The 24,557-nt window shown below is 34.7% G+C and overlaps 1 protein-coding gene across 1 annotated transcript; it reads right to left on the reverse strand.

Annotated features, from left to right (window-relative positions):
• Nucleotides 1-8,437: 8,437 nt before the first annotated feature.
• LOC143223716 (fibroblast growth factor receptor-like 1) lies at nucleotides 8,438-23,854 on the reverse strand. Its single transcript, XM_076452039.1, has 6 exons — nucleotides 23,644-23,854; nucleotides 20,881-20,972; nucleotides 16,928-17,215; nucleotides 15,738-15,859; nucleotides 12,522-12,774; nucleotides 8,438-9,211 (listed from the first exon to the last, which is right to left on the reverse strand). Exons 2-6 carry the CDS (start codon nucleotides 20,960-20,962, stop codon nucleotides 8,871-8,873), a joined length of 1,086 nt encoding a protein of 361 aa, XP_076308154.1. The 5' UTR covers nucleotides 20,963-20,972; nucleotides 23,644-23,854; the 3' UTR covers nucleotides 8,438-8,870.
• Between the last annotated feature and the right edge of the window lie 703 nt (nucleotides 23,855-24,557).

The raw sequence follows: 24,557 nt of genomic DNA on the forward strand, positions 1-24,557 counted from the left end.
GAGGGATTCAACTAAATAAACATACAGATGTTCAATTGATAATTATTGTTTAGATTGACACCTTTCAATTGAGAATTATTGTTTAGACTGAGACCTTTATCTTCAATAACAACTCTATTTTAGAATGTAGCTTGTTTGTTTGTCAATACTATGCACAAAGCTACACAAAGGGCTATGTCTGCCCACCACTGATATTGAAACCTGGTTTTTAGTGTTGTAAGTCCGCAGACGTACCGCTGCGCCACTGTGTGGCTTGAATTGTTTGTTTGTTTTTGAAATTTCGCACAAAACTACTCGAGGGCTATCCCTAATTTAGCAGTGTAAGACTAGAGGGAAGGCAGCTAGTCATCACCACCCACCGCCAACTCTTGGGCTACTCTTTTACCAACGAATAGTGGGATTGACCGTCACATTATAACGCCCTCACGGCTGAAAGGGCGAGCATGTTTAGCGCGACGCGGGCGCGAACCCGCGACCCTCGGAATACGAGTCGGACGCCTTACGTGCTCGGCCATGCCAGGCCACGTGTGGCTTGTAGTTGCAATATTGAAATAAATCATAGTTTAAATGTAATTTCTTCCTTGATTTCCTGGAAGTGCCTGCTGGATATCCTCGTTCCGTGACTCACACTCAACGATGGAGGTATTATTTTGTTCGTAAAGTTGGTTATAACTAAGCAGAAAGCTAAACAAAGGGTTAGCTGTGCTCTGTTCACCACGGGTATCAAGACCCGATTTCTAGTTTTGTGAGTTCGCAGGCATACAGCTTCTCTCCTTGGGGAGGGGTGGCTGTGGGTGAACAAAATAAATTAAATGACAAGAACAATTTTCCTCTGACTTTAATAAAATGTGGATATTTGAATTATACCACAACTTTACGTGAAGATAACACGTTCTACGTTTAAGCAGTGAAACCTAAATATCAGTGAAGGAGGGAGTACGAGGTCAAGCTTGTACGTGACCTCACAGGTCCGCACGGATCTAAATCCCGATACAAAATACGAGGTTAACTAAACTTCGTGCTTTACTCATTAGCGTATTTTATAATGTGTCTTTTGTTTCTAGGTATTTTAAAAAGTGTCTCGAACGTTTTGTGTTTCATAGGACTACTTTTATAAACTTTCTAAATGTAACATTAACATTCTGTTAGAAATTCTCTCGAACAAACAATAGAACTAAAAAATTGAAAATATAGTTCACAACAGTGTCCACTTTCTGAGCTGTGACGTGTTCTTTAAACAACACTAACACACAAGTGAAACAGTACGTTTTGTATGGTTTTCTATTTCGAGGCTTATAATATAAAGTTGGGATGACCTCCTGTATCTTTTCGTTACTGGCTATTCTATTGCTAGGATGGTTTTACCTTCATAGATTGTCGAATGAACTTACTAATAGCCCTCTACTTGGTAATCTAGGAGTAGTCTCGACAGGAGCTCTAACAGTACTTTAGCTAAGTCTTCTTTCAAACATCAACGATGATGGTTTGTTGTCTGTAGCTTCTTGCGCAGTTTTTAAATAACTGATAAGTAGCAGCGGAAGATCCTTTTCTTGCATACTTTCTAACATTTCATTCACATAAATGATTAACATAGTTAACAGTTTACTGTTGTATTCCTCCACTAGAGAACGGATCTTCTTTATTCAAAGAATCTCGGATGTTCCTGTGAACAAAGTTTGTCAAAAGTTAGAAACTGATGTAACTGCAATTCCATATTCATGCTAAATTTTGAAACAAATTCATTCAAGAGTTTTCTTGCTAGAATTTCTGCTTCCTGCTTATGAATAGCATATGCTTCTGACAATTTTGTGAAATAGTCCACCATAACCAAGTTGTATTTATTTCCACTGCTTCTTTGTCATAGAGAACAGAGCAAATCTCTCATGTAGTGCTCCAACACAATACTAATGGATATTTTGACTCACAGCATAAGAGGTTCACACTCACAACTAGTTCTTTTTTCGTTCTCAGGAAAAGGAAATTTTTCTAAAACCAAATTTTTCAAAGTGGTAATATAAATCGTACGTGGTCTAAATCCACTTTAAATAAAACATTAAAAAAGCTACATTTTAAGTTTATAAAAATGGAAAACAATTGAAACTACGTTTTCTTTTTCTAAAAAAATAGCATTTGAGGAAACGTAAGGCACTAATAGCTTTATCTTTAAAAGATAATTGTCTCTTAATTAGAGTTTTCTGAAGGTTAAAACACTTGTTCACTTTTCGTTGAAGTCAGTTTGATTGTTTTTAATCCATCTTCGAGTTTCTGCAAATTTATCTGTTAGTTTTCCAGTCAACTCATAATTCTACTTTCCTTGTTTAAAGATTTATTGTTATCCGGAGTAAAAATCTCAGCTCTAAAATCAATCCATCAGCAAAGTTTTAATCCAAAAATCCTACAAACAAACTTGAGGACTTAAGATCAGTTGTTGGACAACGTCCACTTTCTGTTCGTGATCTAAGTTCACGCACTACTGTTTGTGTAGATCTAGTTTGTGATCCACATTCGTTCACGTCCTTCTGTTTGTTTAGATCTAGTTTAAGTGATCCACATTCGTACACGTCCTTCTGTTTGTTTAGATCTAGTTTAAGTGATCTCTTTCATTCACGTCCTTCTGTTTGTTTAGATCTAGTTTAAGTGATCATTTTCATTCACGTCCTTCTGTTTGTTTAGATCTAGTTTAAGTGATCCACATTCGTACACGTCCTTCTGTTTGTTTAGATCTAGTTTAAGTGATCCACATTCGTTCACGTCCTTTTGTTTGTTTAGATCTACTTTAAGTGATCCACATTCGTACACGTCCTTCTGTTTGTTTAGATCTAGTTTAAGTGATCCACATTTGTTCACGTCATTCTGTTTGTTTAGATCTAGTTTAAGTGATCTCTTTCATTCACGTCCTTCTGTTTGTTTAGATCTAGTTTAAGTGATCTCTTTCATTCACGTCCTTCTGTTTGTTTAGATCTAGTTTAAGTGATCTATTTCATTCACGTCCGCGTCCTCTTGGAACTCTTCTTTCAAGTTCTCTACCATGAATTTTATAATTATTTCTAACACTCAAACTTGTATCATTATTTCTAGCAAATCGTCCAAACTATTACCCTTTGCAGGCCTAAAAGCAGTCATTATACGTTCTGTTCCCCAAACACTAAATCGAGCAATGACTCGATGTTTGAATATATAATTTTATTTTATTAATAAAATAATTTTATTATTTAAAATATAATATTATTATTTTATTAATATTGTTTAATAATATTAATTATTATTTATTATTTTATTAATAAAATAATTTTATTATTTTATTAATATTGTTTAATAATATTAATTATTATTTATTATTTTATTAATAAAATAAAATTATATATTCAAACATCTAACACCGCCTCTACATTCCAACACTCAGTTACACAACCCCTTCCTAACATGTGGTCAGCTTCCGGTCAGTTACCTTCTTTCTTTGTGAACCTGACGATGACCGAAGAAGGTCGAAACGTTGTTCGCTCTACTTCGTAAAACATTTTCTCAACCCAAACGAGCCGTTTTTGCATATACGAGGGCTGTTCAAAAAATACGCGTACTGTTTGAATTGCGCGACTCCAGTTGGTTCCAGGGGAATCCGCTTGGTGTCGCTAGGTTTGCACAGATCAGCTGATTACGACGCCATTTCCCGATTGCAGATATCTTCATTTGTGTATTAGCTTCGCGGTTTTAAGTGAAGTGCGATTTTTTCGTTTGGCGGATTTCAGAATGAATGACCTGAAGAAGCAACGACTTGCTGTGAAATTTTGTGTTAAACTTGGAAAATCTGCGACTGAAACTATTGCTATGCTTAACAGGGCTTACGGTGATGTTGCTATGAAGCGTACGGCATGTTTCAAGGGGCATAAACGTTTTAAGGATGGTCGACAGTCCATTGAAGATGATGAGCGTCCTGGACGTCCTTCCACGTCAACTGACGACCCACACGTCGACAAAATCAACACTCTGGTGCGGGCAAATCGACGTCTGACTGTCAGGGAGCTTGCTGAAGAGTGTGGGATATCAGTTGGATCTTGTTACGAGATTTTGACCGAAAAATTGAAGATGCACCGCGTTGCTGCGAAATTCAGCCCTCAGAACTCGTGAGTTTTTGGCCAAACACTCGATCACTGTTCTTCCCCACCCACCCCTACTCACCTGACCTTGCTTCTTGCGATTTTTTCTTGTTCTCCAAACTCAAAAGACCCTTAAAAGGAAGAAGATTTGAGACGATTCCCAAGATTAAGGCAAATGCGACGAAGGAGCTGGAAGACATTACAAGAGAAGCGTACCAGGACTGTTTCAACAAGTGGAAACACTGTTGGGACAAGTGTGTGCGTTGGGGAGCAGAGTACTTTGAAGGAGTCCCAGACCTGTAACTTCTAAATAAAGTACATTTTGTTTTATGACGACAGTCCGCGTATGTTTTGAATAGACCTCGTATATTTCTCTACAAGTGGGTTTTCTCGACATCAATGACTCGATGCTCTCTTTTAACATTTGAATCTCCACTGAATCCAATAATTTGTTTTTTTTTTCAGGATATTTCTTTTCAGATCCTAAATAATATTTAATAATTACTTACATTTCTTAATCTAAATACACTGAAGAAAAGGGAAGCTGAGATTTTCATCGACTTTGTCTTTTTTTTTTTTTTTAATCACACTTGCTTCACTTTGTTTCATCTGGCGCCAAAATTGTTTATGTTAATTCGAGACGCACAACTTATTGTGCTGGCTTTGCTAAGATACCCAAACAAGTGGCTCCAGAAGTAACCTAGGCCCGGCATGGCCAAGCGTATTAAGGCGTTCGACTTGTAATCCGAATGTCGCGGGTTCGAATCCCGGGCGCACCAAACATGCTTGCCCTTTCAGCCGTGGGGGCGTTATAATGTGACGGTCAATCCCACTATTCGTTGGTAAAAGAGTAGCCCAAGAGTTGGCGGTGAATGGTGATGACTAGCTGCCTTCCCTCTAGTCTTACACTTTTAAATTAGGGACGGCTAGCGCAGATAGCCCTCGAGTAGCTTTGTGCGAAATTAAAATAAACAAAAAAAACCAGAAGTAACGGAATAACAGAACAGAAGCGATGACTTACTGAACACTCAATAACTCCTTATTAACTATTCTACTTTTACACGCACACTCCACTAACTGAGTGCTCAATAGCAATTACTCGTACTTTTAACTGCATCATTGTTTCTTGATCTTTTGCAAAGTCTCTCGGTTATTATTATTAAAAACATTGGAAATGCAGCTTACAAGAACAACATTACATGTTGAAAGAAAATTTCTTTAAGTCCTTTCTCTGGCTACGGTTCCGCTACAGCTTGATTTTTAACATATATATCTTTACTTAAATAGGGCCGGCGTGGCCAGGTGGTTAGAGCGCTCGAATGCCTCTCACACCAAACATGCTCGCCCTTTCAGTATTGGGGAAGATATATTGTAACGACCAATCTCGCTATTCGATAGTAAAAAAAACAGCCCAAGAGTTGGCTGTAGGTGGTGAAGAGCTGCTGCCTTCCCTCTATTCTCACACTGCTAAATATTGGCTGGTGCAGATAGCCCTCGTGTAGCTTTATGACAAATAAAAAGATAAATAGTCATTCCGTAAAATTCAATATCATTATTTTTTATCTATTTACAAGACTGATTAGCATGCTGGACTATAGATCCAAAATCCATGGATGACATTCAGTTATTGCTAAAACAATTGCATTCTACATTTTGGAGTTCAGGACGAATTATAAACGTGATAGTTAGATTTCAATGTTTGATTAGGGTAGTCCAATAATTGAGAGTGAATACGGCAGGCCAGCTGTCCAATAATTGAAAATGAAGTAAGTAGGGTACATAACTCAAGTTTCCATAAATATCCGAAACAAACTGAAACACAGATTAAAAATATATATGTAAAAACGGCTATTATGGGTGGAGAAAGCTCTATGTCATCGTGAAGAAGGTCGAAACGTTGTTCGTTCCTTTACATTGAGCTTTCTCTACCCATACCAGCCATTTATATATATATATTTTTCTCTACAAGTGAGTTTTCTCGTCATCACGGATTATAATTATGTTAATACGAGATAAAATAGCCATATTTTAGGGCCGAGAACACTCACGTTTACTCAGCGTTGCACATTTTAAAGGACAATTACATTATTTTACGTTGTAAAAAAATACATGTTTTTGTCCATCTGCAAATCTATTTTGTTTTACATTGATTTACTCTCTGAAACTATCGTTTATTATTCTTGTTGTATACAGCTTCTGGTTTTCTTTGCATAGAGGTTCAGCATAACTTAATGGTAAATGTGTCGCATTGTGGAACAAAAGTATAAGGTTCAAGTCCGCGATGTAACTCCGAACACCTAACAAACTTTCGTCTGTGAGCTCCTTTGTAGGAGTAGCAGTAAATCACACCATTATTTCTTTACGAGTAGGAGGCAGGCAGCAGATGTTACTGATTGAGTGCCTTCTATAGACAGCTGTTCTAACAAAATGACGACAATTCCAGAAACTTAGAGTTTTTCACCTGGAGGTTTAACCTATGTGTACATAAGTTATCTTTAATGATAGTTATTTTCAAACAACTATTGATAACACAGTTATGATAGTTTCAGACAACTGTTCATAACATGGTTATAATAATTTCAGATAACTGCTGTTAACTATTATAGTAGATACTATAGATTTGGTTGTATTATAGTAGGTACTATATATTAGGTTGTATTGTAGAAGATACTATAGATTTGGTTGTATTATAGTAGATACTATATATTAGGTTGTATTGTAGAAGGTACTATAGATTAGGTTGTATTGTAGAGGATACTATAGATTTGGTTGTATTATAGAAGATACTATAGATTTGGTTGTATTGTAGAGGATACTATAGATTTGGTTGTATTGTAGAGGATACTATAGATTTGGTTGTATTGTAGAAGATATTTTTTTTTTAGTTCTGTATTCTAAGGATTTAATTGTTATGCTAAAGATTTGGGTTTTATTTTAGTGAAATGTAAAGGTTTGGATGTATTTAAAGATATAGAGGTTTGTTTTTTTTATACTAAATTCTGGAGATATAGTTTTTGTGATAGATTCTGAAAATTTGAGTTTTTTTCATAGATACTGGATATTTGAGTGAAAAGATAAGGGATTCTTAAGTCCAGTCCTTAAATCTGGACCTGCTTCTATTGGAAAATGTTGTTGATGATTTTATTGCTTTAGCTCATTCTAAAGCCTTGAAGACCGAAATGTATTTTTATAAGTAAATGTGTGTGTAATCTGACTGGAGTATGATTGTCTTTTTTTTTTTAAAAAAGATTGACCAATTATTTGAGTTTGATAAGAAATGGGCTTGTAATTTACTGTACACATTATAGTTGGCAAGCTGCTAGAGAATACTGGTTTGTTGAGTATGAATAACCATTCAGCCTGAACCACTGTGGGGAGCTATTAGTGAATGGAGACCACTCAGGGTGAGGGAGGTATATGGTAACGTCATAGTTTAATAAAATGGCGCTAGATGGTGTATAGTTCGAAAACAAGCTATTAGGGGACACATAATTCCAAAATGTGTTTTTAGAGGACTGGCAGTTCAATAATACCACAGCCTGGAGATTAATTCAAGAGTTTTGTTAAGAAATCAAAAATGTTTATTTCATGCTCTATAAATCTTAGCACAAAATTAGTATCTGTATACACATTAGATCAACGTTTTACTATAACTTCACTTCACCATCCATTTATTCGTTAATATTTTAAAATCATAAAATTAATATTTTAATATATTGCAACTTAATAATCTGTATACAATACTTCACAATTATACAAGTTTTAGTTAAATTTACAATCTGCCCAGTCCTAACGAGGACTGTTTTGTTTAGCTTTATATATAAAATGCTCAAAGTTTTATTTAGGACTGATTTGATGTGTAATCTTTGAACATTCAATTTCCTATATAGGAGCAGTTTGGTGTGTAGTGTTTGAACATTCAGTCTCTTGTATAGGGGTAGTTTGTTGTTGTGGTGTTTCATATTTAATCTCCTGTACAGGTGTACTTTGTTGTGTGGAGTCTTATTATGAGTGCTCCTGTAGAGAGCTCGTTTCTTGTGTGGTACAAAGGCCTTACTTATGTCTAGTTCTCCTTAACTAACAAAACAAATTTACCGATCCAGTGGCCAGATGGTTAAGGTACTCGACTCGTAATCTGAGGGTTGCGGGTTTGAATCCCCGTCACACCAAACATGCTCGCCCTTTCAGTCGTGGGGAAATTATAATGGAAAGGTCAATCCCCCTCTTCATCAGTAAAAGAGTAGCCCAAGAGTTGGTGGTGGGTAGTCTTACACTGCTAAATTAGGAATGGCTAGGGGCAAATAGCCCTCGTGTAGCTTTGCGCGAAATTCAAAACAAACAAATTTACAAAAGTATAAAAGTATTTATTCAGTTATAAAGTGTTATACACACTCACATACAGTAATTTTCTAAAGTTTGTACAATAAGAATCACGAAACAACACAAAATGGGACAGTTTAAATGCTATATAGGTATTTCTCCCTCTTTTGTCTTAATTTGTACAGTTGTTTTACATTCCTAGGGTACTTGTAGAAACATGTAGTTTTGCTTGAAATGATCTTAAAACAATTGAAACTCGACAATGAACACAGTAGACGCTCGTAGACAAATGACAGTTTGTGAAATACTCGGGTTCGTCTCAGAATCTGATAAAAGTGATTGCAGCTGATGTCGAGCAAAAAATGGATGACAAACTGCATAAATAAAACAAACAACACAATAAGATTTGTAACAAATTTCCCAATTTCCAGATCATGGGAGAGTTTTTTATCTTGATCAGGGTAAATAGTGGTAATGGTGCTCGTGGTGATGATGTTGATGACAGTGAACTTTCGAGACCTCTAGATTTGGTGCTTTCTCATTGGTTGCTGTGAGAGGAACTTCTGTAGGGCTTCCCTTATGTCCACAATTGTCTCGTGAACTCCTCGATTCACGTAACATGACCCCGAGTAACATCGCGAGCACAACTGCCACAATGCACACCGATGTTATTATTGTGATGGCAAACGTAAATCCTGTGGTACTAGTTACTTTAGTTGCCCAAACTCCTTTACTAGACAAATATGTTTGGTTAGTTTTACCTTTTACTTCGCCAAGTTCTTGATCATGTGACGTATCTATAAAAAAAATAATTAAGATAAGTCTCTTGATAGCGTTTAATACATTCTGTAAGTCGGTAAGTGTGTTCCACATATGCTTTTACATAGCTGAATAAACTAGCAAATCTGTGGGCTGTATGGTTCTCTCACCACCTATACTTTATATCGTAAGCTATTTATATTAACTGTGATTAGGTTGTACTTGCTAGTAAAAGCGTGAAGACTAACTACGGAAACTAACAGATGCGTGGGCCTTTTTTTTAATATACTATTTTTTTCCACTTAAGAACACTCACTTTACGTTCTTAGTATATAAATAAAATGTAGGTGGTGCTGAAGTAAACCAGGGCCATATTAAAATAACGTTATGATCCTTAATGTTCTTCACTTATATTTACTTATCATTTAGATTGTTTGTTTGTTTGGAAATTTCGCACAAAGCTACTCGAGGGCTATCTGTGCTAGCCGTCCCTAATTTAGCAGTGTAAGACTAGAGGGAAGGCAGCTAGTCATCACCACCCACCGCCAACTCTTGGGCTACTCTTTACCAACGAATAGTGGGATTGACCGTCACATTATACACCCCCACGGCTGGGAGGGCGAGCATGTTCAGCGCGACACGGGCGCGAACCCGCGGATTACGAGTCGCACGCCTTACGCGCTAGGCCATGCCGGGCCCTTATCATTTAGATCTTTTTGTTTTCATTTCTGTTTTTGACCAATCGTGAAAGAACGTTTATCTAGTGTTATAGTTGTATGTAAAAGACATACCTAATCCAGTTTTAAAGGTTATATAAAACACTAATAGATGGGGCCAGCTCTATTTTTCAGTTTAAATATTGGATGTTTTTCGCGCCAACCTACAGAAGAGCTTATCCGGGTTTTGTTTATCACGGGGAATTGAACCTTGGATTCTAGTTTTGTAAGTCTGTAAATTTATTTCTATCCTATGAGGGACGTCTACTTATGTAAATGTGAATCCTAAACCCACTATCATATAATATATGTGAATACATTACAAAATCGTTATAACCAAACCATGGAATATTAATCAACTCAGTGAACTCTTTCAACAGTTGTCTATTTCACAACCTATTGGTACAAATACCATCAAAGTTTGTTAAACAATTTGTCTGTTGTTACAAATAAATCTTACTAGTTTCTTGTCCCCGTGGCTCAATAATAATGCTATAAACTAAATTTTATAACTGTCTGTGGTGGACACAGGTTGATAGCCACTTGCGCTTATCAACAAACAGTTAAACAATGTCAAATGGATGGCATTAAAGCCTAAATAGTTCACACCAAATACCTAAAACGTTGTATATATAGTTGATTGAAATAAATATTGTATTAGTCAAAGACAGAAATATATATGCACATTTTTGTATTATTCCTTGTTTCTTACGTTGCTTATTAATTAAATTTTGTCTCATTTTTATGATTTGTTATTCATACAACTTTAATGTTTTCGTCCCATGTTCTCCCCTTTTCTAATCGGCTTCCTGCCAACTATGAATTAAAGTCCTTTCGTTATTTAGGTGTTAAATTATTTTCAGTTAAGAGTTAGTTCTGTTTATCAACTATGAACTAAACAGTTCTTCAATGAGAATTGAAGACTGTCTAATCTGTCAAAGATGGCAGGATCTAATGAAACGTTATTGGGATTATGGCCGATGATATTTGCGAATTAATACAGCCAACGTATTAAAGATTTTATATACTTTTACCATTTAAAAGTGTTATATTCTTTCTCAATTTTAGATAAACAATTTATCCTTATTACATTGTAGTTTCATTTTTACAATTAATTAAGTCTTCCGACTAAACATTTGTAACCATCTCTTTACGTACTACAATAGATAACATACTGAAACTCAAGCTCGTAATTACCTATATCATACTACCTACTAATGTACATAACACTGACACTCAAGCTCCTAATGACATATATCATACTACCTACTAATGTACATAACACTGACACTCAAGCTCCTAATGACATATATCATACTACCTACTTCGGTACATAACACTGAAACTCAAGCTCCTAATAACATATATCATACTACCTACTTCTGTACATAACACTGAAACTTAAGCTCCTAATGACATATATCTTACTACCTACTAGTGTACATAACACTAAAACTCAAACTCCTAATGACACATATCATACTACCTACTTTTGTACATAACACTGAAACTCAAACTCCTAATTACACATATCATACTACCTACTTTTGTACATAACACTGAAACTCAAACTCCTAATTACACATATCATACTACCTACTTTTGTACATAACACTGAAACTCAAGCCCCTAACTAAATATATCATACTACCTACTTTTGTACATAACACTAAAACTCAAACTCCTAATGACATATATCATACTACCTACTTCTGTACATAACACTAAAACTCAAACTCCTAATGACATATATCTTACTACCTACTTTTGTACATAACACTGAAACTCAAGCCCCTAACTAAATATATCATACTACCTACTTTTGTACATAACACTAAAACTCAAACTCCTAATGACATATATCATACTACCTACTTCTGTACATAACACTGAAACTCAAGCCCCTAACTAAATATATCATACTACCTACTTTTGTACGTAACACTAAAACTCAAGCTCTTAATTGCATATATCTTACTACCTACTTCTGTACATAACACTGAAACTCATGTTTCTTTTATTTAATGTGTTAGTCTAACAATTTTAACTTAAATTTAATCTTGGAAAAACGTAAACATTTCCCATGTAAAGAGAAAGTGAATATGAAAAATATACTTGAAATGTAAAACTTTTTATAACTTCAATTGTCTGTTTAATAACCTACGTTTATATACTAAGTGTAACAAACAAACTGCACCAGCTTTCTATTTGTTCTTATTAGCAGGTTGCTGATAGATTTTTCTTGAAGATTTGGGATAGACTTTTTTTTTAAAGAGAGATTTATGAACATGTTTATATTTCAAAGTTTGACAACGCTGTACATGCAGTTTTGTATCTATTTCTAAGTTTTTCTCTATCTCTATAATAACCAAAGAACGTTGATAAGTCTAACATATGTAGCGAAATATTTAATTTGACATGTTGTAAAACATAATTCGTCACTGTTAAAACAGTTGATGTTTTATAAAAAGAAAATAGAGTTTGGAATCACCAAAGACTTTACGTGATTTTATTTCACATTCGTTTTAGAAATTCGATACTTTGGGATTCGAAAGGACAAGGCCATGTGCATTGAGATGAGTAATTTGGCATCTCAATAGAGCGCCATCTATGATAGGTAAAAGGAACTTACTAATAGGATGAACGACCCGTAAAATAACCTCCGTTGATCTGAAACCTTCATAATTTGCAGCCAAACAGATGTATTTGCCGGCGTCTGATTTCCTGGCTGATGCGATCTCAAGTTTGTTTGTGTAATGACCATCTATTTCTCGAACTCTTGAAGAATCTTGCAGAACTATATAATAGTCTTTTTTGTATCTAAACCCAGGAGTTTTGAGTAATTTTTTTCGTGTCTTTCCTTTCGCCGAAATTTGTTTTAACCACTAGACAAGAAGAAAATACATATATGTGTTATGAACTACCATTATTTCCAAAAAGTAAAGTCCAGTTACTTCACCAAACTTTTATTTCATGAAATCAAAATGGCAAAAAATATTATATGAAATTAAAAAAAATCATTTTCTCTGAACTGGCATAAGAAACGTTAACAATATTAATTCATGGCAGAAAATATTGTTACGAAAAAAACGTCTTTTTTCGCACGTATACCTAATGCTACTGTCATTTGTTATGCAATACGATATTCGTCTAGGTTATAACACTGAACATCATAAACCTAGGATGAGATGTTCATAAGAGGTATCGCTGTATATCCTTACACGTAAAGTTCATAACATGCACCTGTTTATTAGGTGAGAAACGAACTCACCAAGTAGCTTAAAACACAGTCTTTTAATTCAATCATTTTATTATGGTGAAGCGATAGTTTATTTGAACCGATTTTCATACGACATGAAAATTAATTTCGGTTGTGTACCATAATTTGAGATAAAATAAACACGATGACTTCGCTGCCGATAAGTATTTGTAAGCTGGTAAAATAACCATGGAAACTTCGGCTACATGCCGTCATTATTTTTCATGGAAACTTCGGCTACATGCCGTCATTATTTTTCTGGTTCAAGTGATTTTAAATACGTGAACGAGTATGGGAGAATTTTGGTACATTGTGGACTACAGTGAAAGCGTTTTGGCTCACTGTGGACTAGGGTTTGGGTTTGGTTTATTTTGAATTTCGCGCAAAGCCACTAGAGGGCCATCTGCTCTAGCCGTCCTTAATTTAGTAGTGTAAGACTAGAGGGAAGGCTGCTAGTCACCACCACCCACCGCCAACTCTTGAAATACTCTTTTACCAACGAATAGTAGGATTGACCATTAAATTATAACGCCCCCACGGCTGAAAGGGCGAGCATGTTTGGTGTGACAGGGATTCGAACCCGCGACTCTCAGACTACAAATCGAGTGCTTTAACCTCCTGGCCATGCCGGTCCCCTGTGGCCTAGGGTAATAGAAATTTGGTTAATTGTGGACAATAGTGAGAGAGTTTTGGTCTATTATGGATTAAGATGAGATGTTTTGGGCCACTCCATATTTCAACTTGATAAGTTAAGACATTAAGTTAATCACGATAATAGACAATAGGAATCAAAATAACAGTTCGGAAAAATTGCTTCTCAAACCGTGTATCAACCTAACATAGTAACTTGAAGATAATATGTATTTCAATAGGATGGGATAGTGTAGAGGGTGCATATTTTTTCTTGTGAATGGAAAAGTCCAGAATAAGTCCAATTTCTTTCATTGTGCTTGTTGGAGCTTCCAGGAAGGTTTGTGTAAATTTATCCCTGAGTATGCTGCTTTGACAACTCTTACTTTGAATGAAAAGCAATGTGAAATTTACGCGTTATTGGCACTGTACAGTGGAAGTCGCGTAGAGGGCGTTGTCGAATAAATGAGCAGCGTTTCGCGCTTATTACTCTGTGACAGTTCTTGCACGCTCAGAATCGTGTAGAGGGCGGGTAATTCTGGTGATTGAATGGGTTATGCCGAAGTTATACCTGTGTTGGAAGGAGTCCAGTTTTAAAGGTAGGTAAGGTTTTTCGAGAGTGAGAAATTCATCAAAAACTTTTGAACTCCTGCGTTAAAAGTCGGTGCTGTGTAAATGCTATATATAACAAAATAATTCGAAAGAGTTCAAGTCTTCTGAAATCTGTAAAAAGCGTATCATTTACTGAAAAGAGATACACAATGAGATAGTGTAGAAATGTTTTTCTTTTAATAAGTGACACAACAAATTATTTTATTTATTTCATGCACGATATAACGGACAAATTATTCAGTTAACATATTAGTTATTTTGCTATGGGTTTTAAAAATGAGTTATGTGAAAGTACCATTATATTTATCTTTTGGCTACCACAAAATATTGTCCAGTAATGTGCATAAAAACGATACATCGCACTGACCAGTGATGTGGATAGAAACGACACAACAAACTGTACAGTAATGTAGATAAAAACGACACAAGAAACATTACAGTAATGTGAATAAAAACGACACACAACACTGTACAGTAATGTAGATAAAAACAACACAACAAACTATACAGTAATGAAGATAAAAACGACGCAACAAACTGCACAGTAATGAAAATAAAAACGACACAACAACACTGTACAGTAATGTAAGTAAAAACGACACAACACACTGTACAGTAATGAAAATAAAAACGACACAACACACTGTACAGTAATGTAGATAAAAACGACACACACTATACAGTAATGAAGATAAAAACGACGCAACAAACTGCACAGTAATGTAAGTAAAAACGACACAACACACTGTACAGTAATGAAAATAAAAACGACACAACACACTGTACAGTAATGTAAGTAAAAACGACACAACACACTGTACAGTAATGAAAATAAAAACGACACAACACACTGTACAGTAATGTAGATAAAAACGACAGACAACACTATACAGTAATGAAGATAAAAACGACGCAACAAACTGCACAGTAATGTAAGTAAAAACGACACACACACTGTACACAGTAATGAAAATAAAAACGACACAACACACTGTACAGTAATGTAAGTAAAAACGACACAACAAACTGTACAGTAATGAAAATAAAAACGACACAACACACTGTACAGTAATGTAAGTAAAAACGACACAACAAACTGTACAGTAATGTAAGTAAAAACGACACAACAAACTGTACAGTAATGTAAATAAAAACGACACAACAAACTGTACAGTAATGTAAATAAAAACGACACAACACACTGTACAGTAATTAAAATAAAAACGACACACAACACTGTACAGTAATGTGGATAAATTCAATTGAGTTTGCGAAAAATGTATAGTTTTGTGTTACAAATTTGTTAAAAGTGAAAGTAAGACTGTTGAAAAGTGTCATGACACTTACCTTTATGACTGGTTCACTTGTACTTGAAACTTTACATTGTAGAACCACTGGATCACCTTCATTAACAGTGATATTCTGCGAGTGAGGGGTCTGTATTTGAGGTTTTTGATGACTTGGATCTGCTATAGTATAAATTATAGAAATGTATATATATGTATATATATATATGTGTGTGTATATAATATTAATATAAACTGTAATTCTAGGGGGTTTTACGTCAAAATGAACTTGTCTAATAAACCTCGAGTTATACTTTTTGTTTCTTTATTTATAAATCCTCCTTTCAACCGGTTTCATAGCAACACTAAGTTTCATTCAACGTGAATAACCTTAAAGTTTCTCTGGAGGTTATCCACAATAAAATAAACATTTAAACTAAATTGTACAATTATGCTACGAAATCCATTGATACAAACAACTTGTAAGAAGTTATAAGTACATCTCTTTACTTTGGTGTGTTTGGTATATAAGTTTCGCTATAGGCAGAATACATAGTTTCGCTCTTGAGTTTACAGCTGCTACGTATAAACTCGAAAGAACCAAAGCTTTTCTTCGTTGTCGATGGTTTCTCTAAATGTACTATTAGTCCCGTTGTTTTATTTTATTAAAAAAAACATTTTAAACATTACTTAAGTATCATTTATTGAAATAAACAATTGGATTTCCAAGAAGACTAAACAGCAGGTCACGTAACTGGACAAGTCATTTAACTTTCACGTCTCTACTATAAGACCTAAAACCGCTTAAGCATTAATTTTTCTTAGTTTCATAGCCCATAAACTATTTAATAGTTATAAAGTTCCAGTAAATAACTGTTATAAATAAATGTGTATGTACAGTTATATATAAGCGCTCCTTGTGGTGTCTTTATACCAGGACAAACTAACAAGAGACACATTTTTATTCAGTTAGTTTTTCGCGAGCTTTTGAAATGCAAAGAAAAAAATTAAACGAATAAGCAACCCTAACGCTTACGACCTCGAATTCTCTTTGTTAGAAAATCAAACCAATAGTTAGAAAACTTCATAATATTAAGTTAGTTTATTTAATTAGCTTGATAAACACTAGTGAAGACGCACATCCTGGAGTTGAGCATTTATCGAAACAAAGAACAATGTCTTTACCACACCACAAACATGTAGGAGAGTTACTGTAACAGAATAAGAACAAACTATTGTTTAAACACATACCAATAACTCGTAAGTTTATGTTGAACTTGACACTTCCAAATCCATTGACAGCTTCACAGGTGTACACCCCACTATCAGAACATCTCGTTGACCTTATCTGTAAAATCCCAGTTTCTTCTGTTATGTCCAACCTTTTACGAAAGTAAGTCTCTAGAATTTCCCCATCTTTATACCACTCATAAAATAGTTTACCGGAGTCTGCCTTGGCGTTGCATTCCAGGTGGACTGTCGCTCCTTCTTGTACTTCGATAAATTGATCCTTTTGACTTACCACAGTTTTTGGAGGCACTAAAAAGGTGGAAAAAATATCTGAATTGGTTTAATATCAATAGTACAGCGGTATGTCTACGGATTTACAACGCTAAAATCAGGGGATCGATTCCCCTCGGTGGGCTCAGTAGATAGCCCAATATGGCTTCCCAATAAGAAAACACACAGTTAGAAGAGATTTTTTAAAGAAATAAAATAATTTTAAATATATAAAGATTGTTTGTTTGTTTTTTTTAATTTCGTGCAAAGCTACACGAGGGCTTTCTGCGCTAGCCGTTCCTAATTTTTTAGTATAAGACTAGAGGGAAGGCACTTAGTCATCACCACCCACCGCCAATTCATAGGCTACTCTTTTACCAACGAATAGTGAGATTGATCGTCACATTATAACGTCCCCACGGCTGAAAGGGCGAGCATGTTTGGCGCGACGGGGGATGCGAACCCGCGACCCTCAGATTACGAGTCGCATGCCTTAATACTATGCCGGGCCTAAATGATCTAAATTCTTTTCTAAAGCAGTAACATCTTCTTTACAGCCAGGAACACTCAAGATCTTAATATGATCTGCAAATTTAAGTAATGTATTGACTATTCCCTCACCTTCGCCACTGATGTAAATAAAAAAGAACAAAGGTCCTAAGACTGATTCTTGAGGTACACCACCTGTGACTTTAACCTAGTTTGACTGAACTTCTTTTGCAACAATCCACTGCTTACTTCCATCTATCCATCTACTCTTCTATCCAATTTGCTAAATTATTCCATACATCTACAGATAAAATTATTTTTACAAACCTTTTAGGTGGCACCTTGTCAAATGCTTTCTGAAAATTCTGATGCACCAAATCTACACTCCTACCTTCATTTACATAAGCAGTAACATTTTCAAGGATTTTCATTTATAAGGCAAGATTTTCCCTCAGTGAAATTGTGTTGAGTATCCAATAAAATTCTAAACTTTTTAAAATGACTTTGTGAAGCACCTTTTAACACACTTTCCAGAACGTTTTCCATAATTGATGTAAGACTAATGGGTCTGTAGTTACTGGGACAAATTTTTATCACTTCCCCTGGAAACGAGGAACTACATTAGCTAACTTCCAATGTCTGGTTTCTGCCCAATATTCAAAGACTGACAAGAAATAGCAGTAAGTTGCTCACATATCGAACATTTAGCCTCCTTCAAAACCCTTGAGAAAATATTATTTGGCCCAGGAGATTTAATCTTTTCTAAACTTCCCAAAATGTTAACCAGGTCAGAATTAAAGCAGTCATCTTGTTCCATATTGTTTTCATCTGTCAACTGTTTAAGATGGGGGAATACTGCTTGAATCTTTGTTAGTAAATACCAAAGAAAAAGCAAAATTTAATAACCCAGCAATCACATCGGATTCAAGTTTTCCTTTTCCATCTCTCAAGGGTTCTACCCCCATTCTAACATTTTGATTTCCCTTAATGTAAGAAATATAATTTTTTTTTTTTAGCCAACCTTTGTTCATACGTCCATCTTGATTCCATGATTTTATCTTTCACCAATTTTCTTCATCTGCTATAATCTTCTAAGCCTTCTGTCATACCAGTCAATTTAAATTTGTTCTATTTAGTTGTTAGCTAATCTAGTTTCTCATTTACAGCCAGTTTTTTCCATAAGAAATATGTTTAACTTGAATATTTAAAAATATCTTTAAACATTTTTCACACCTGATCAGTGTCTCCAAATAATTCAGTTGCCCAGTTCACAACATATAATTCTTGTTGCATCTCTGCAAAACATATCTTATCTCAATACAGAAAAACATCAATGGATAACGGAGCAATGATCACTTGCACCCAGATGTTCCCCAGTTTCCACCCCTTCGATCATTTATACACTTGAAGTCAACAATAAATCTAAAATAAAATTGTTTCTAATAGGTTCCTTGACTAATTGGTGAAGAAAGCCATTATGAACAGTTTCCAAACCCCTCATTGTTTTAAATATAGCATTTCCCAAACTATATGCCTTAAATTAAAATTACCCATAATTATGACCTAATCAATAGCTTAACCTCATTGTAAAGTTCCTAATATCATTAGTATGATTTAGTTGTCTGTAACAAATTCCAACTTAAAGCTTTTTCTCTATATATCCACTAACAAATACCCAAATGGATTCAGTCTTCTTGTCGTTATCTTTAATATCCTCAACTTCAACAAGATGTTACTACACTTTACGTATAGAGCCACTCATCTCTTTACTACTCTGTTCCTGTTCAATAACCTGCAACCACGTAGCTGTAACAAATTTCAACACTCGTTCCTCGAGACGCAGAAGGCCCGGCATGGTCAGGTGGATAAGACACTCGACTCGTAATCCGCGGGTTCGAATCCCGGTTGCGCCAAACATCCTCGCCCTTTCAGCCATTGGTCAATCCCACTATTTGTAGATAAAAGAATAGATGAAGAGTTGACGGTGGGTGGTGATGACTAGCTGCCTTCTCTCTAGTCTTATATTGTTAAATTAGGGACGGCTAGCGCAGATATCCCTGGTGTAGCTTTGCGCGAAATTCACAGAAACAAAACTAGACGCAGAAATTAATTGTGTTTGAAGTAACTAAGAATTAAGTCATACATTTAAAGATAAGTATTACTGAGAGAAAAATAATTAATTGAATAAAGAAAGGAATACATGTTTTATTAAGTAAAATGGGATCTGATCGCCAGATGTTTTTATTTTAAACTGAAACTTATACCGATCGATCAATCAATCATCAATATATTAATTCAACAAGTGCAACTTAATCTAGGATTCATACTTTTGGACAATTGGATAACACTCCCTCTGTTAATTAAAATCCGTATTTATGGAAAAATCTTTAAGTATCCAAAGTTTCATATATCCGAAATGGCTACAAGAACTTTACCCATTAAATACATAATTTCTTCAAATATTAAACGGCCAGCCCAAAATAGCTCACCTATCTGAAATCTTTCTTAATCAGTTCCTTGGTTTTCACAGATGGTTTGTGTTTTATCTTATTTTCCAAGTTCGAGATTAACAGGCCTGACCCTCATTGAGATTAATATTCGTAGAAAATTTTCAATTTCGTAACCAGGATTTTCTGAGAAAATCTAAGTTTATAGATTATAAAATGTGAAGTACCTTTTCAACAAGTACAGGTTTCAGTTAAGTTTTAATAACCAGGCAGAGAACATTTGGAACGTTTGTCGATTCAAGTTACACTATTCGCAAAGCTAGCCATTCTAGATGATTGCAACGTCAGCAGAAGCTGACCAATGTAAATTCTCACTTTATGAAAAACTATCATGTGGTTAGTCGACGACAACGCCCCCATCACTAAAATGTGACTCATAGAAAATCTCCATGTAACAGTTTTTTGCAAATATCCTACACAAGATTTATAGTACACAGACCGAATCATACACTGTGGGTCATGTAACCTGAACCTTACAAGGCAGGGTCAATGAGCTTTTATCAATTTGTTAAAAATATATTATTTTTGATCTGGCAATCGTACGGAAAGAGATGCGGTACATATCTATGCAACAATCAAATTATTGTTATGTTTTAGCTTAAATGGTAAATTAAAGATTCAAGGTGTACACACATAAACAAAACGTGGTTTCTAGGTAATGCACATTACATTATTTATTTTTACGTTAATAAATTTAAAAAATCTCACATCCGCTAATAAAATGGTTTCTGTCTTGAGCCAAACATCCTGGGAAAGTAAACAGAAGTGACAACAGGAACACCCTCCACATCGTGAGCGGCCTAAAAGATGGAAATCAGCAAATTAACGTAACTTAACCAGTAAAATATTATTGATTTTACCATTCAACGTGATTAAATTACGTTGTTAGCACTTCATAACAGCCATTTGATATCAAATGTCTAAGACTATCATACGTTATCAGAAAGAAAAAAAAAAAACGTGGTAAGAATCATGGGTTTGAAAAAGTGAATGTAATACTGATGGCCAATTATATTATGTTATTTATCATAATTAGTTTAATACTAGTGTCTTTTCCTCTACAGATATTTACCCGGAATTTGTCACTTACTAAATTAGACAAAACTTCTTAAGTGATTTTATAATTTATAATATTAAATTCAAATAATTTAGTAGACGTTTTAGTTATAGTATTTGCTACATTCCATACGTAACGTTCAATTTCTTAAATAGTAACAACTACATTGGTCGCATGTGATAGGCTTGTAATATGAAGCTTTTCACGTAACAATTCTGTTTTGATGTTTGGTAATTTCGCTAAGCAGGCCCAACCTTATCAGATGTTCTTGGATTGAAGACCGAAAACACTGCTAACGACAAAAGCACTTAGCTGATGACCAAGGTCCGAATGGTGGTTTAATGTGCACATTAAAATCAATGTACATTAAGACATGGGTAATAAAGATTCCAATGTCATAGGAATGTAGTAGTGAATATTAGGCTGAAAAATGTCACTTTATTACCATTAGAATATTAAATGCAAAATTTATGAGAGTTAAAATTAATTGGTTAATACATACTTTTCTTTAAAAACTCGGTTTAGTGACATTATGTAATTATGTGTTAGAGTTAAGGTAACTATATTTCCAAATACCAATGTGTTTTATAGGCTTAAGAGTTTAAATTTATCACCAAAGGATTATTTAATACTACAAACATTAGATAATTAGTTTGCTATTCTGAATTTTAGGATTTATACTATTTCAGGGTTTTTTTTTATGTGCAAAGACTTTGTCGTTTATTGGTCAATAACTTCCTCGGAACTTAACGTTGGATGGACAAAATTTTCTTCAGAACTTAATGTTGATTGAACAAGAAATTCTTCGGAACTTAATGTTGATTTTATAATAAATTTTTCAGAACTGAATGTTGATTGGACAAGAAATTATTCAGAAGTTATCGTTAATTATAGAGAAAAACTTAGGACATAACGTTGATTGTACAAGAAGCTCAGAACTTATCGCTGAATGGACAGAAAACTCAGAAACTTAATGCCTGGAATGTTTACTGGATGGAAAATGTAATAAATATGTTTCTGGTACCTGAATAGATTTGTATGAAAAAACAACTATCTAAGCAGCCAAAGGGATTTCAATAATGTTAGTGAAACATTTATACATTGTTCAGGTCTATCTTTTAAACTAAATTTTACTTATTTGTTTGAGATGGAGATTTAGTAAAGTGTTTGTGTTTGTAAAGTTTGGTATCATTAACATACAGATCTAAGTTGGATAATGTGATTCTTCGTGTTTGATGTGGGCTATTAGAATGATGCTTGTTTTGTATAGGCTTAATGTCCTCAAATTATCCTTAATTTAGACAGTTATTTTGGGCAATACGAGCCTTCTTGGTGAAATAAGATAATAGTAGAATTGTAAACGTTTGGTGCTCTTAACACACCATTAACAGAGACCAGCTTTAAATAATAATCTCTTCCTTGTTTCGACAACCGAGAAGGAAGTCATCAGTTAACAGTCACAACAGGTTCCTGGAACTTCCTTTTTAATTTTACTGAAGTTGAGAAATGTTCCGGTAATATACAGAAGTAAGACTAATTTCTAGGGTTTAAACTTTTTAAATTAGTTTTAAAACTACATTTGTACCTTCCAAGTTCATTATGAACAAATTTTCCTGCTGTTTGAGTTATACATTATAAACTAAAAAAAAAATTATCATAAACTAGAAGAGATTGCAATTTTAATTAAGGTCGTCAAAAATGATAGTTAAGTGATGTCCCACACAGAATTTCGGATAAGACAGTTATAAACATTGGTCTTAGATGTGCCCAAATTAATCACTGACTTAAATAAGCATAAGTGTGATTAAAGTAATTAAGGTGATTGCCTCTACTGGACAATGTTTGTTAGAATTGTCTTGTTTGTTCCTGTTTTAGATGTCCCTAAATTAATCACAAACTGTTATAATGTCAGTTATAGTCTCTTAGAAACCAACGTTTCTCATAAATAACTATTAAATAATTTTGTTGTCTTCTTTCATGACATGCAATGTAAATAAAACTTAAATTTCGTAATTAATCAAACGCGAGCTCGAAACTGTAAAAATAAAACAGAAATTAATTATACTCTTTCTTTGTATATTTTTTGAAAATTCAATTATATGGTATTATATCGTGAGATATAATACGGTTCATAAACGAAACGCAAAAACTGGGTAAACCGTAATATTTACATACAATTGTGCTTTTCTTACTAATTAACGGCTGGAAAGAGAGACTATTTAACGTGCGTAAATCGAGGTGTACATCCAATCAGGCTAAACTCCGGAGTCACTACTGTCAGTTACATAAAACTGGCCGACGAGAGTAAATTTTCAGTTTTAATTATTTGCCTAAAAAAATAAATCAGACAATAATATCTTAATAATGACTCAAACCTGAATTATACCTAATAAACTTCTAACAATTGAACTTACCTCTCATATGCAGTATTGTTTGATCGAGAACTGTTTACCGCGCTATCGATGGGCCAGTAACGATATAGACGAATTAATGGACACAGTACACAACTGACGTACTCTAAACTTGGACAACAAAAAGATAAGTTATATAAACAGGTAACTTGACGTCCATCATTACTTGAAATACACGCTCTATCAACAGTGGTATGAAGAGCACATGCGCATCTAATCTCGTGCAAAGTCCTTGGTCAATATGGAAGTTTTGTTTATTTTTAAGTAGTGTTTGTTACTGATATGTCGGTAGCCTGGTTTGATAGCAGTACCAAATATTATGATGTCAAAGAGAGATACAGAAAGAAAGTCCGTATTCATGACGATAACATAAATTTTCATGTTTATTTTCATACGTGGATGGTCAGGTTAAACTCTTTATAAAGTAGCGAGTGTTTTACAGAAGTTTTCAGGATGTCTCTACTTACAAGATACAATAACTGATTGAAAGTGAATCATCCTCACTGGCTTGTTTCTACAACTTCTTGAATATTCATATCTTTAGATGTTGTCACGTAATATAGGTTTAGTTAGTTAGTTAGGTATCACCATTAGATTCCATCAAGGAACATAGGGCCGCAATCGCTTGCGGATTCTTCAACAGGTATTTAAGTGAGTAGGTTGTTAGCCCACTGCACCGAGCCGTCCCTAATTTAGTAGTGTAAGACTAGAGGGAAGGCAGCTAGTCATCACCACCCACCGCCAACTCTTGGGCTACTCTTTTACCAACGAATAGTGGGATTGACCGTCACATTATAACGCCCCCACGGCTGGGAGGGCGAGCATGTTTGGCGCGACGCGGGCGCGTACCCGCGACCCTCGGATTACGAGTCGCACGCCTTACGCGCTTGGCCATGCCAGGCCCAGAATATAGGTTT

Source organism: Tachypleus tridentatus, chromosome 8 (assembly GCF_004210375.1).
Source record: "Tachypleus tridentatus isolate NWPU-2018 chromosome 8, ASM421037v1, whole genome shotgun sequence".
NCBI lineage: Eukaryota > Metazoa > Arthropoda > Merostomata > Xiphosura > Limulidae > Tachypleus > Tachypleus tridentatus.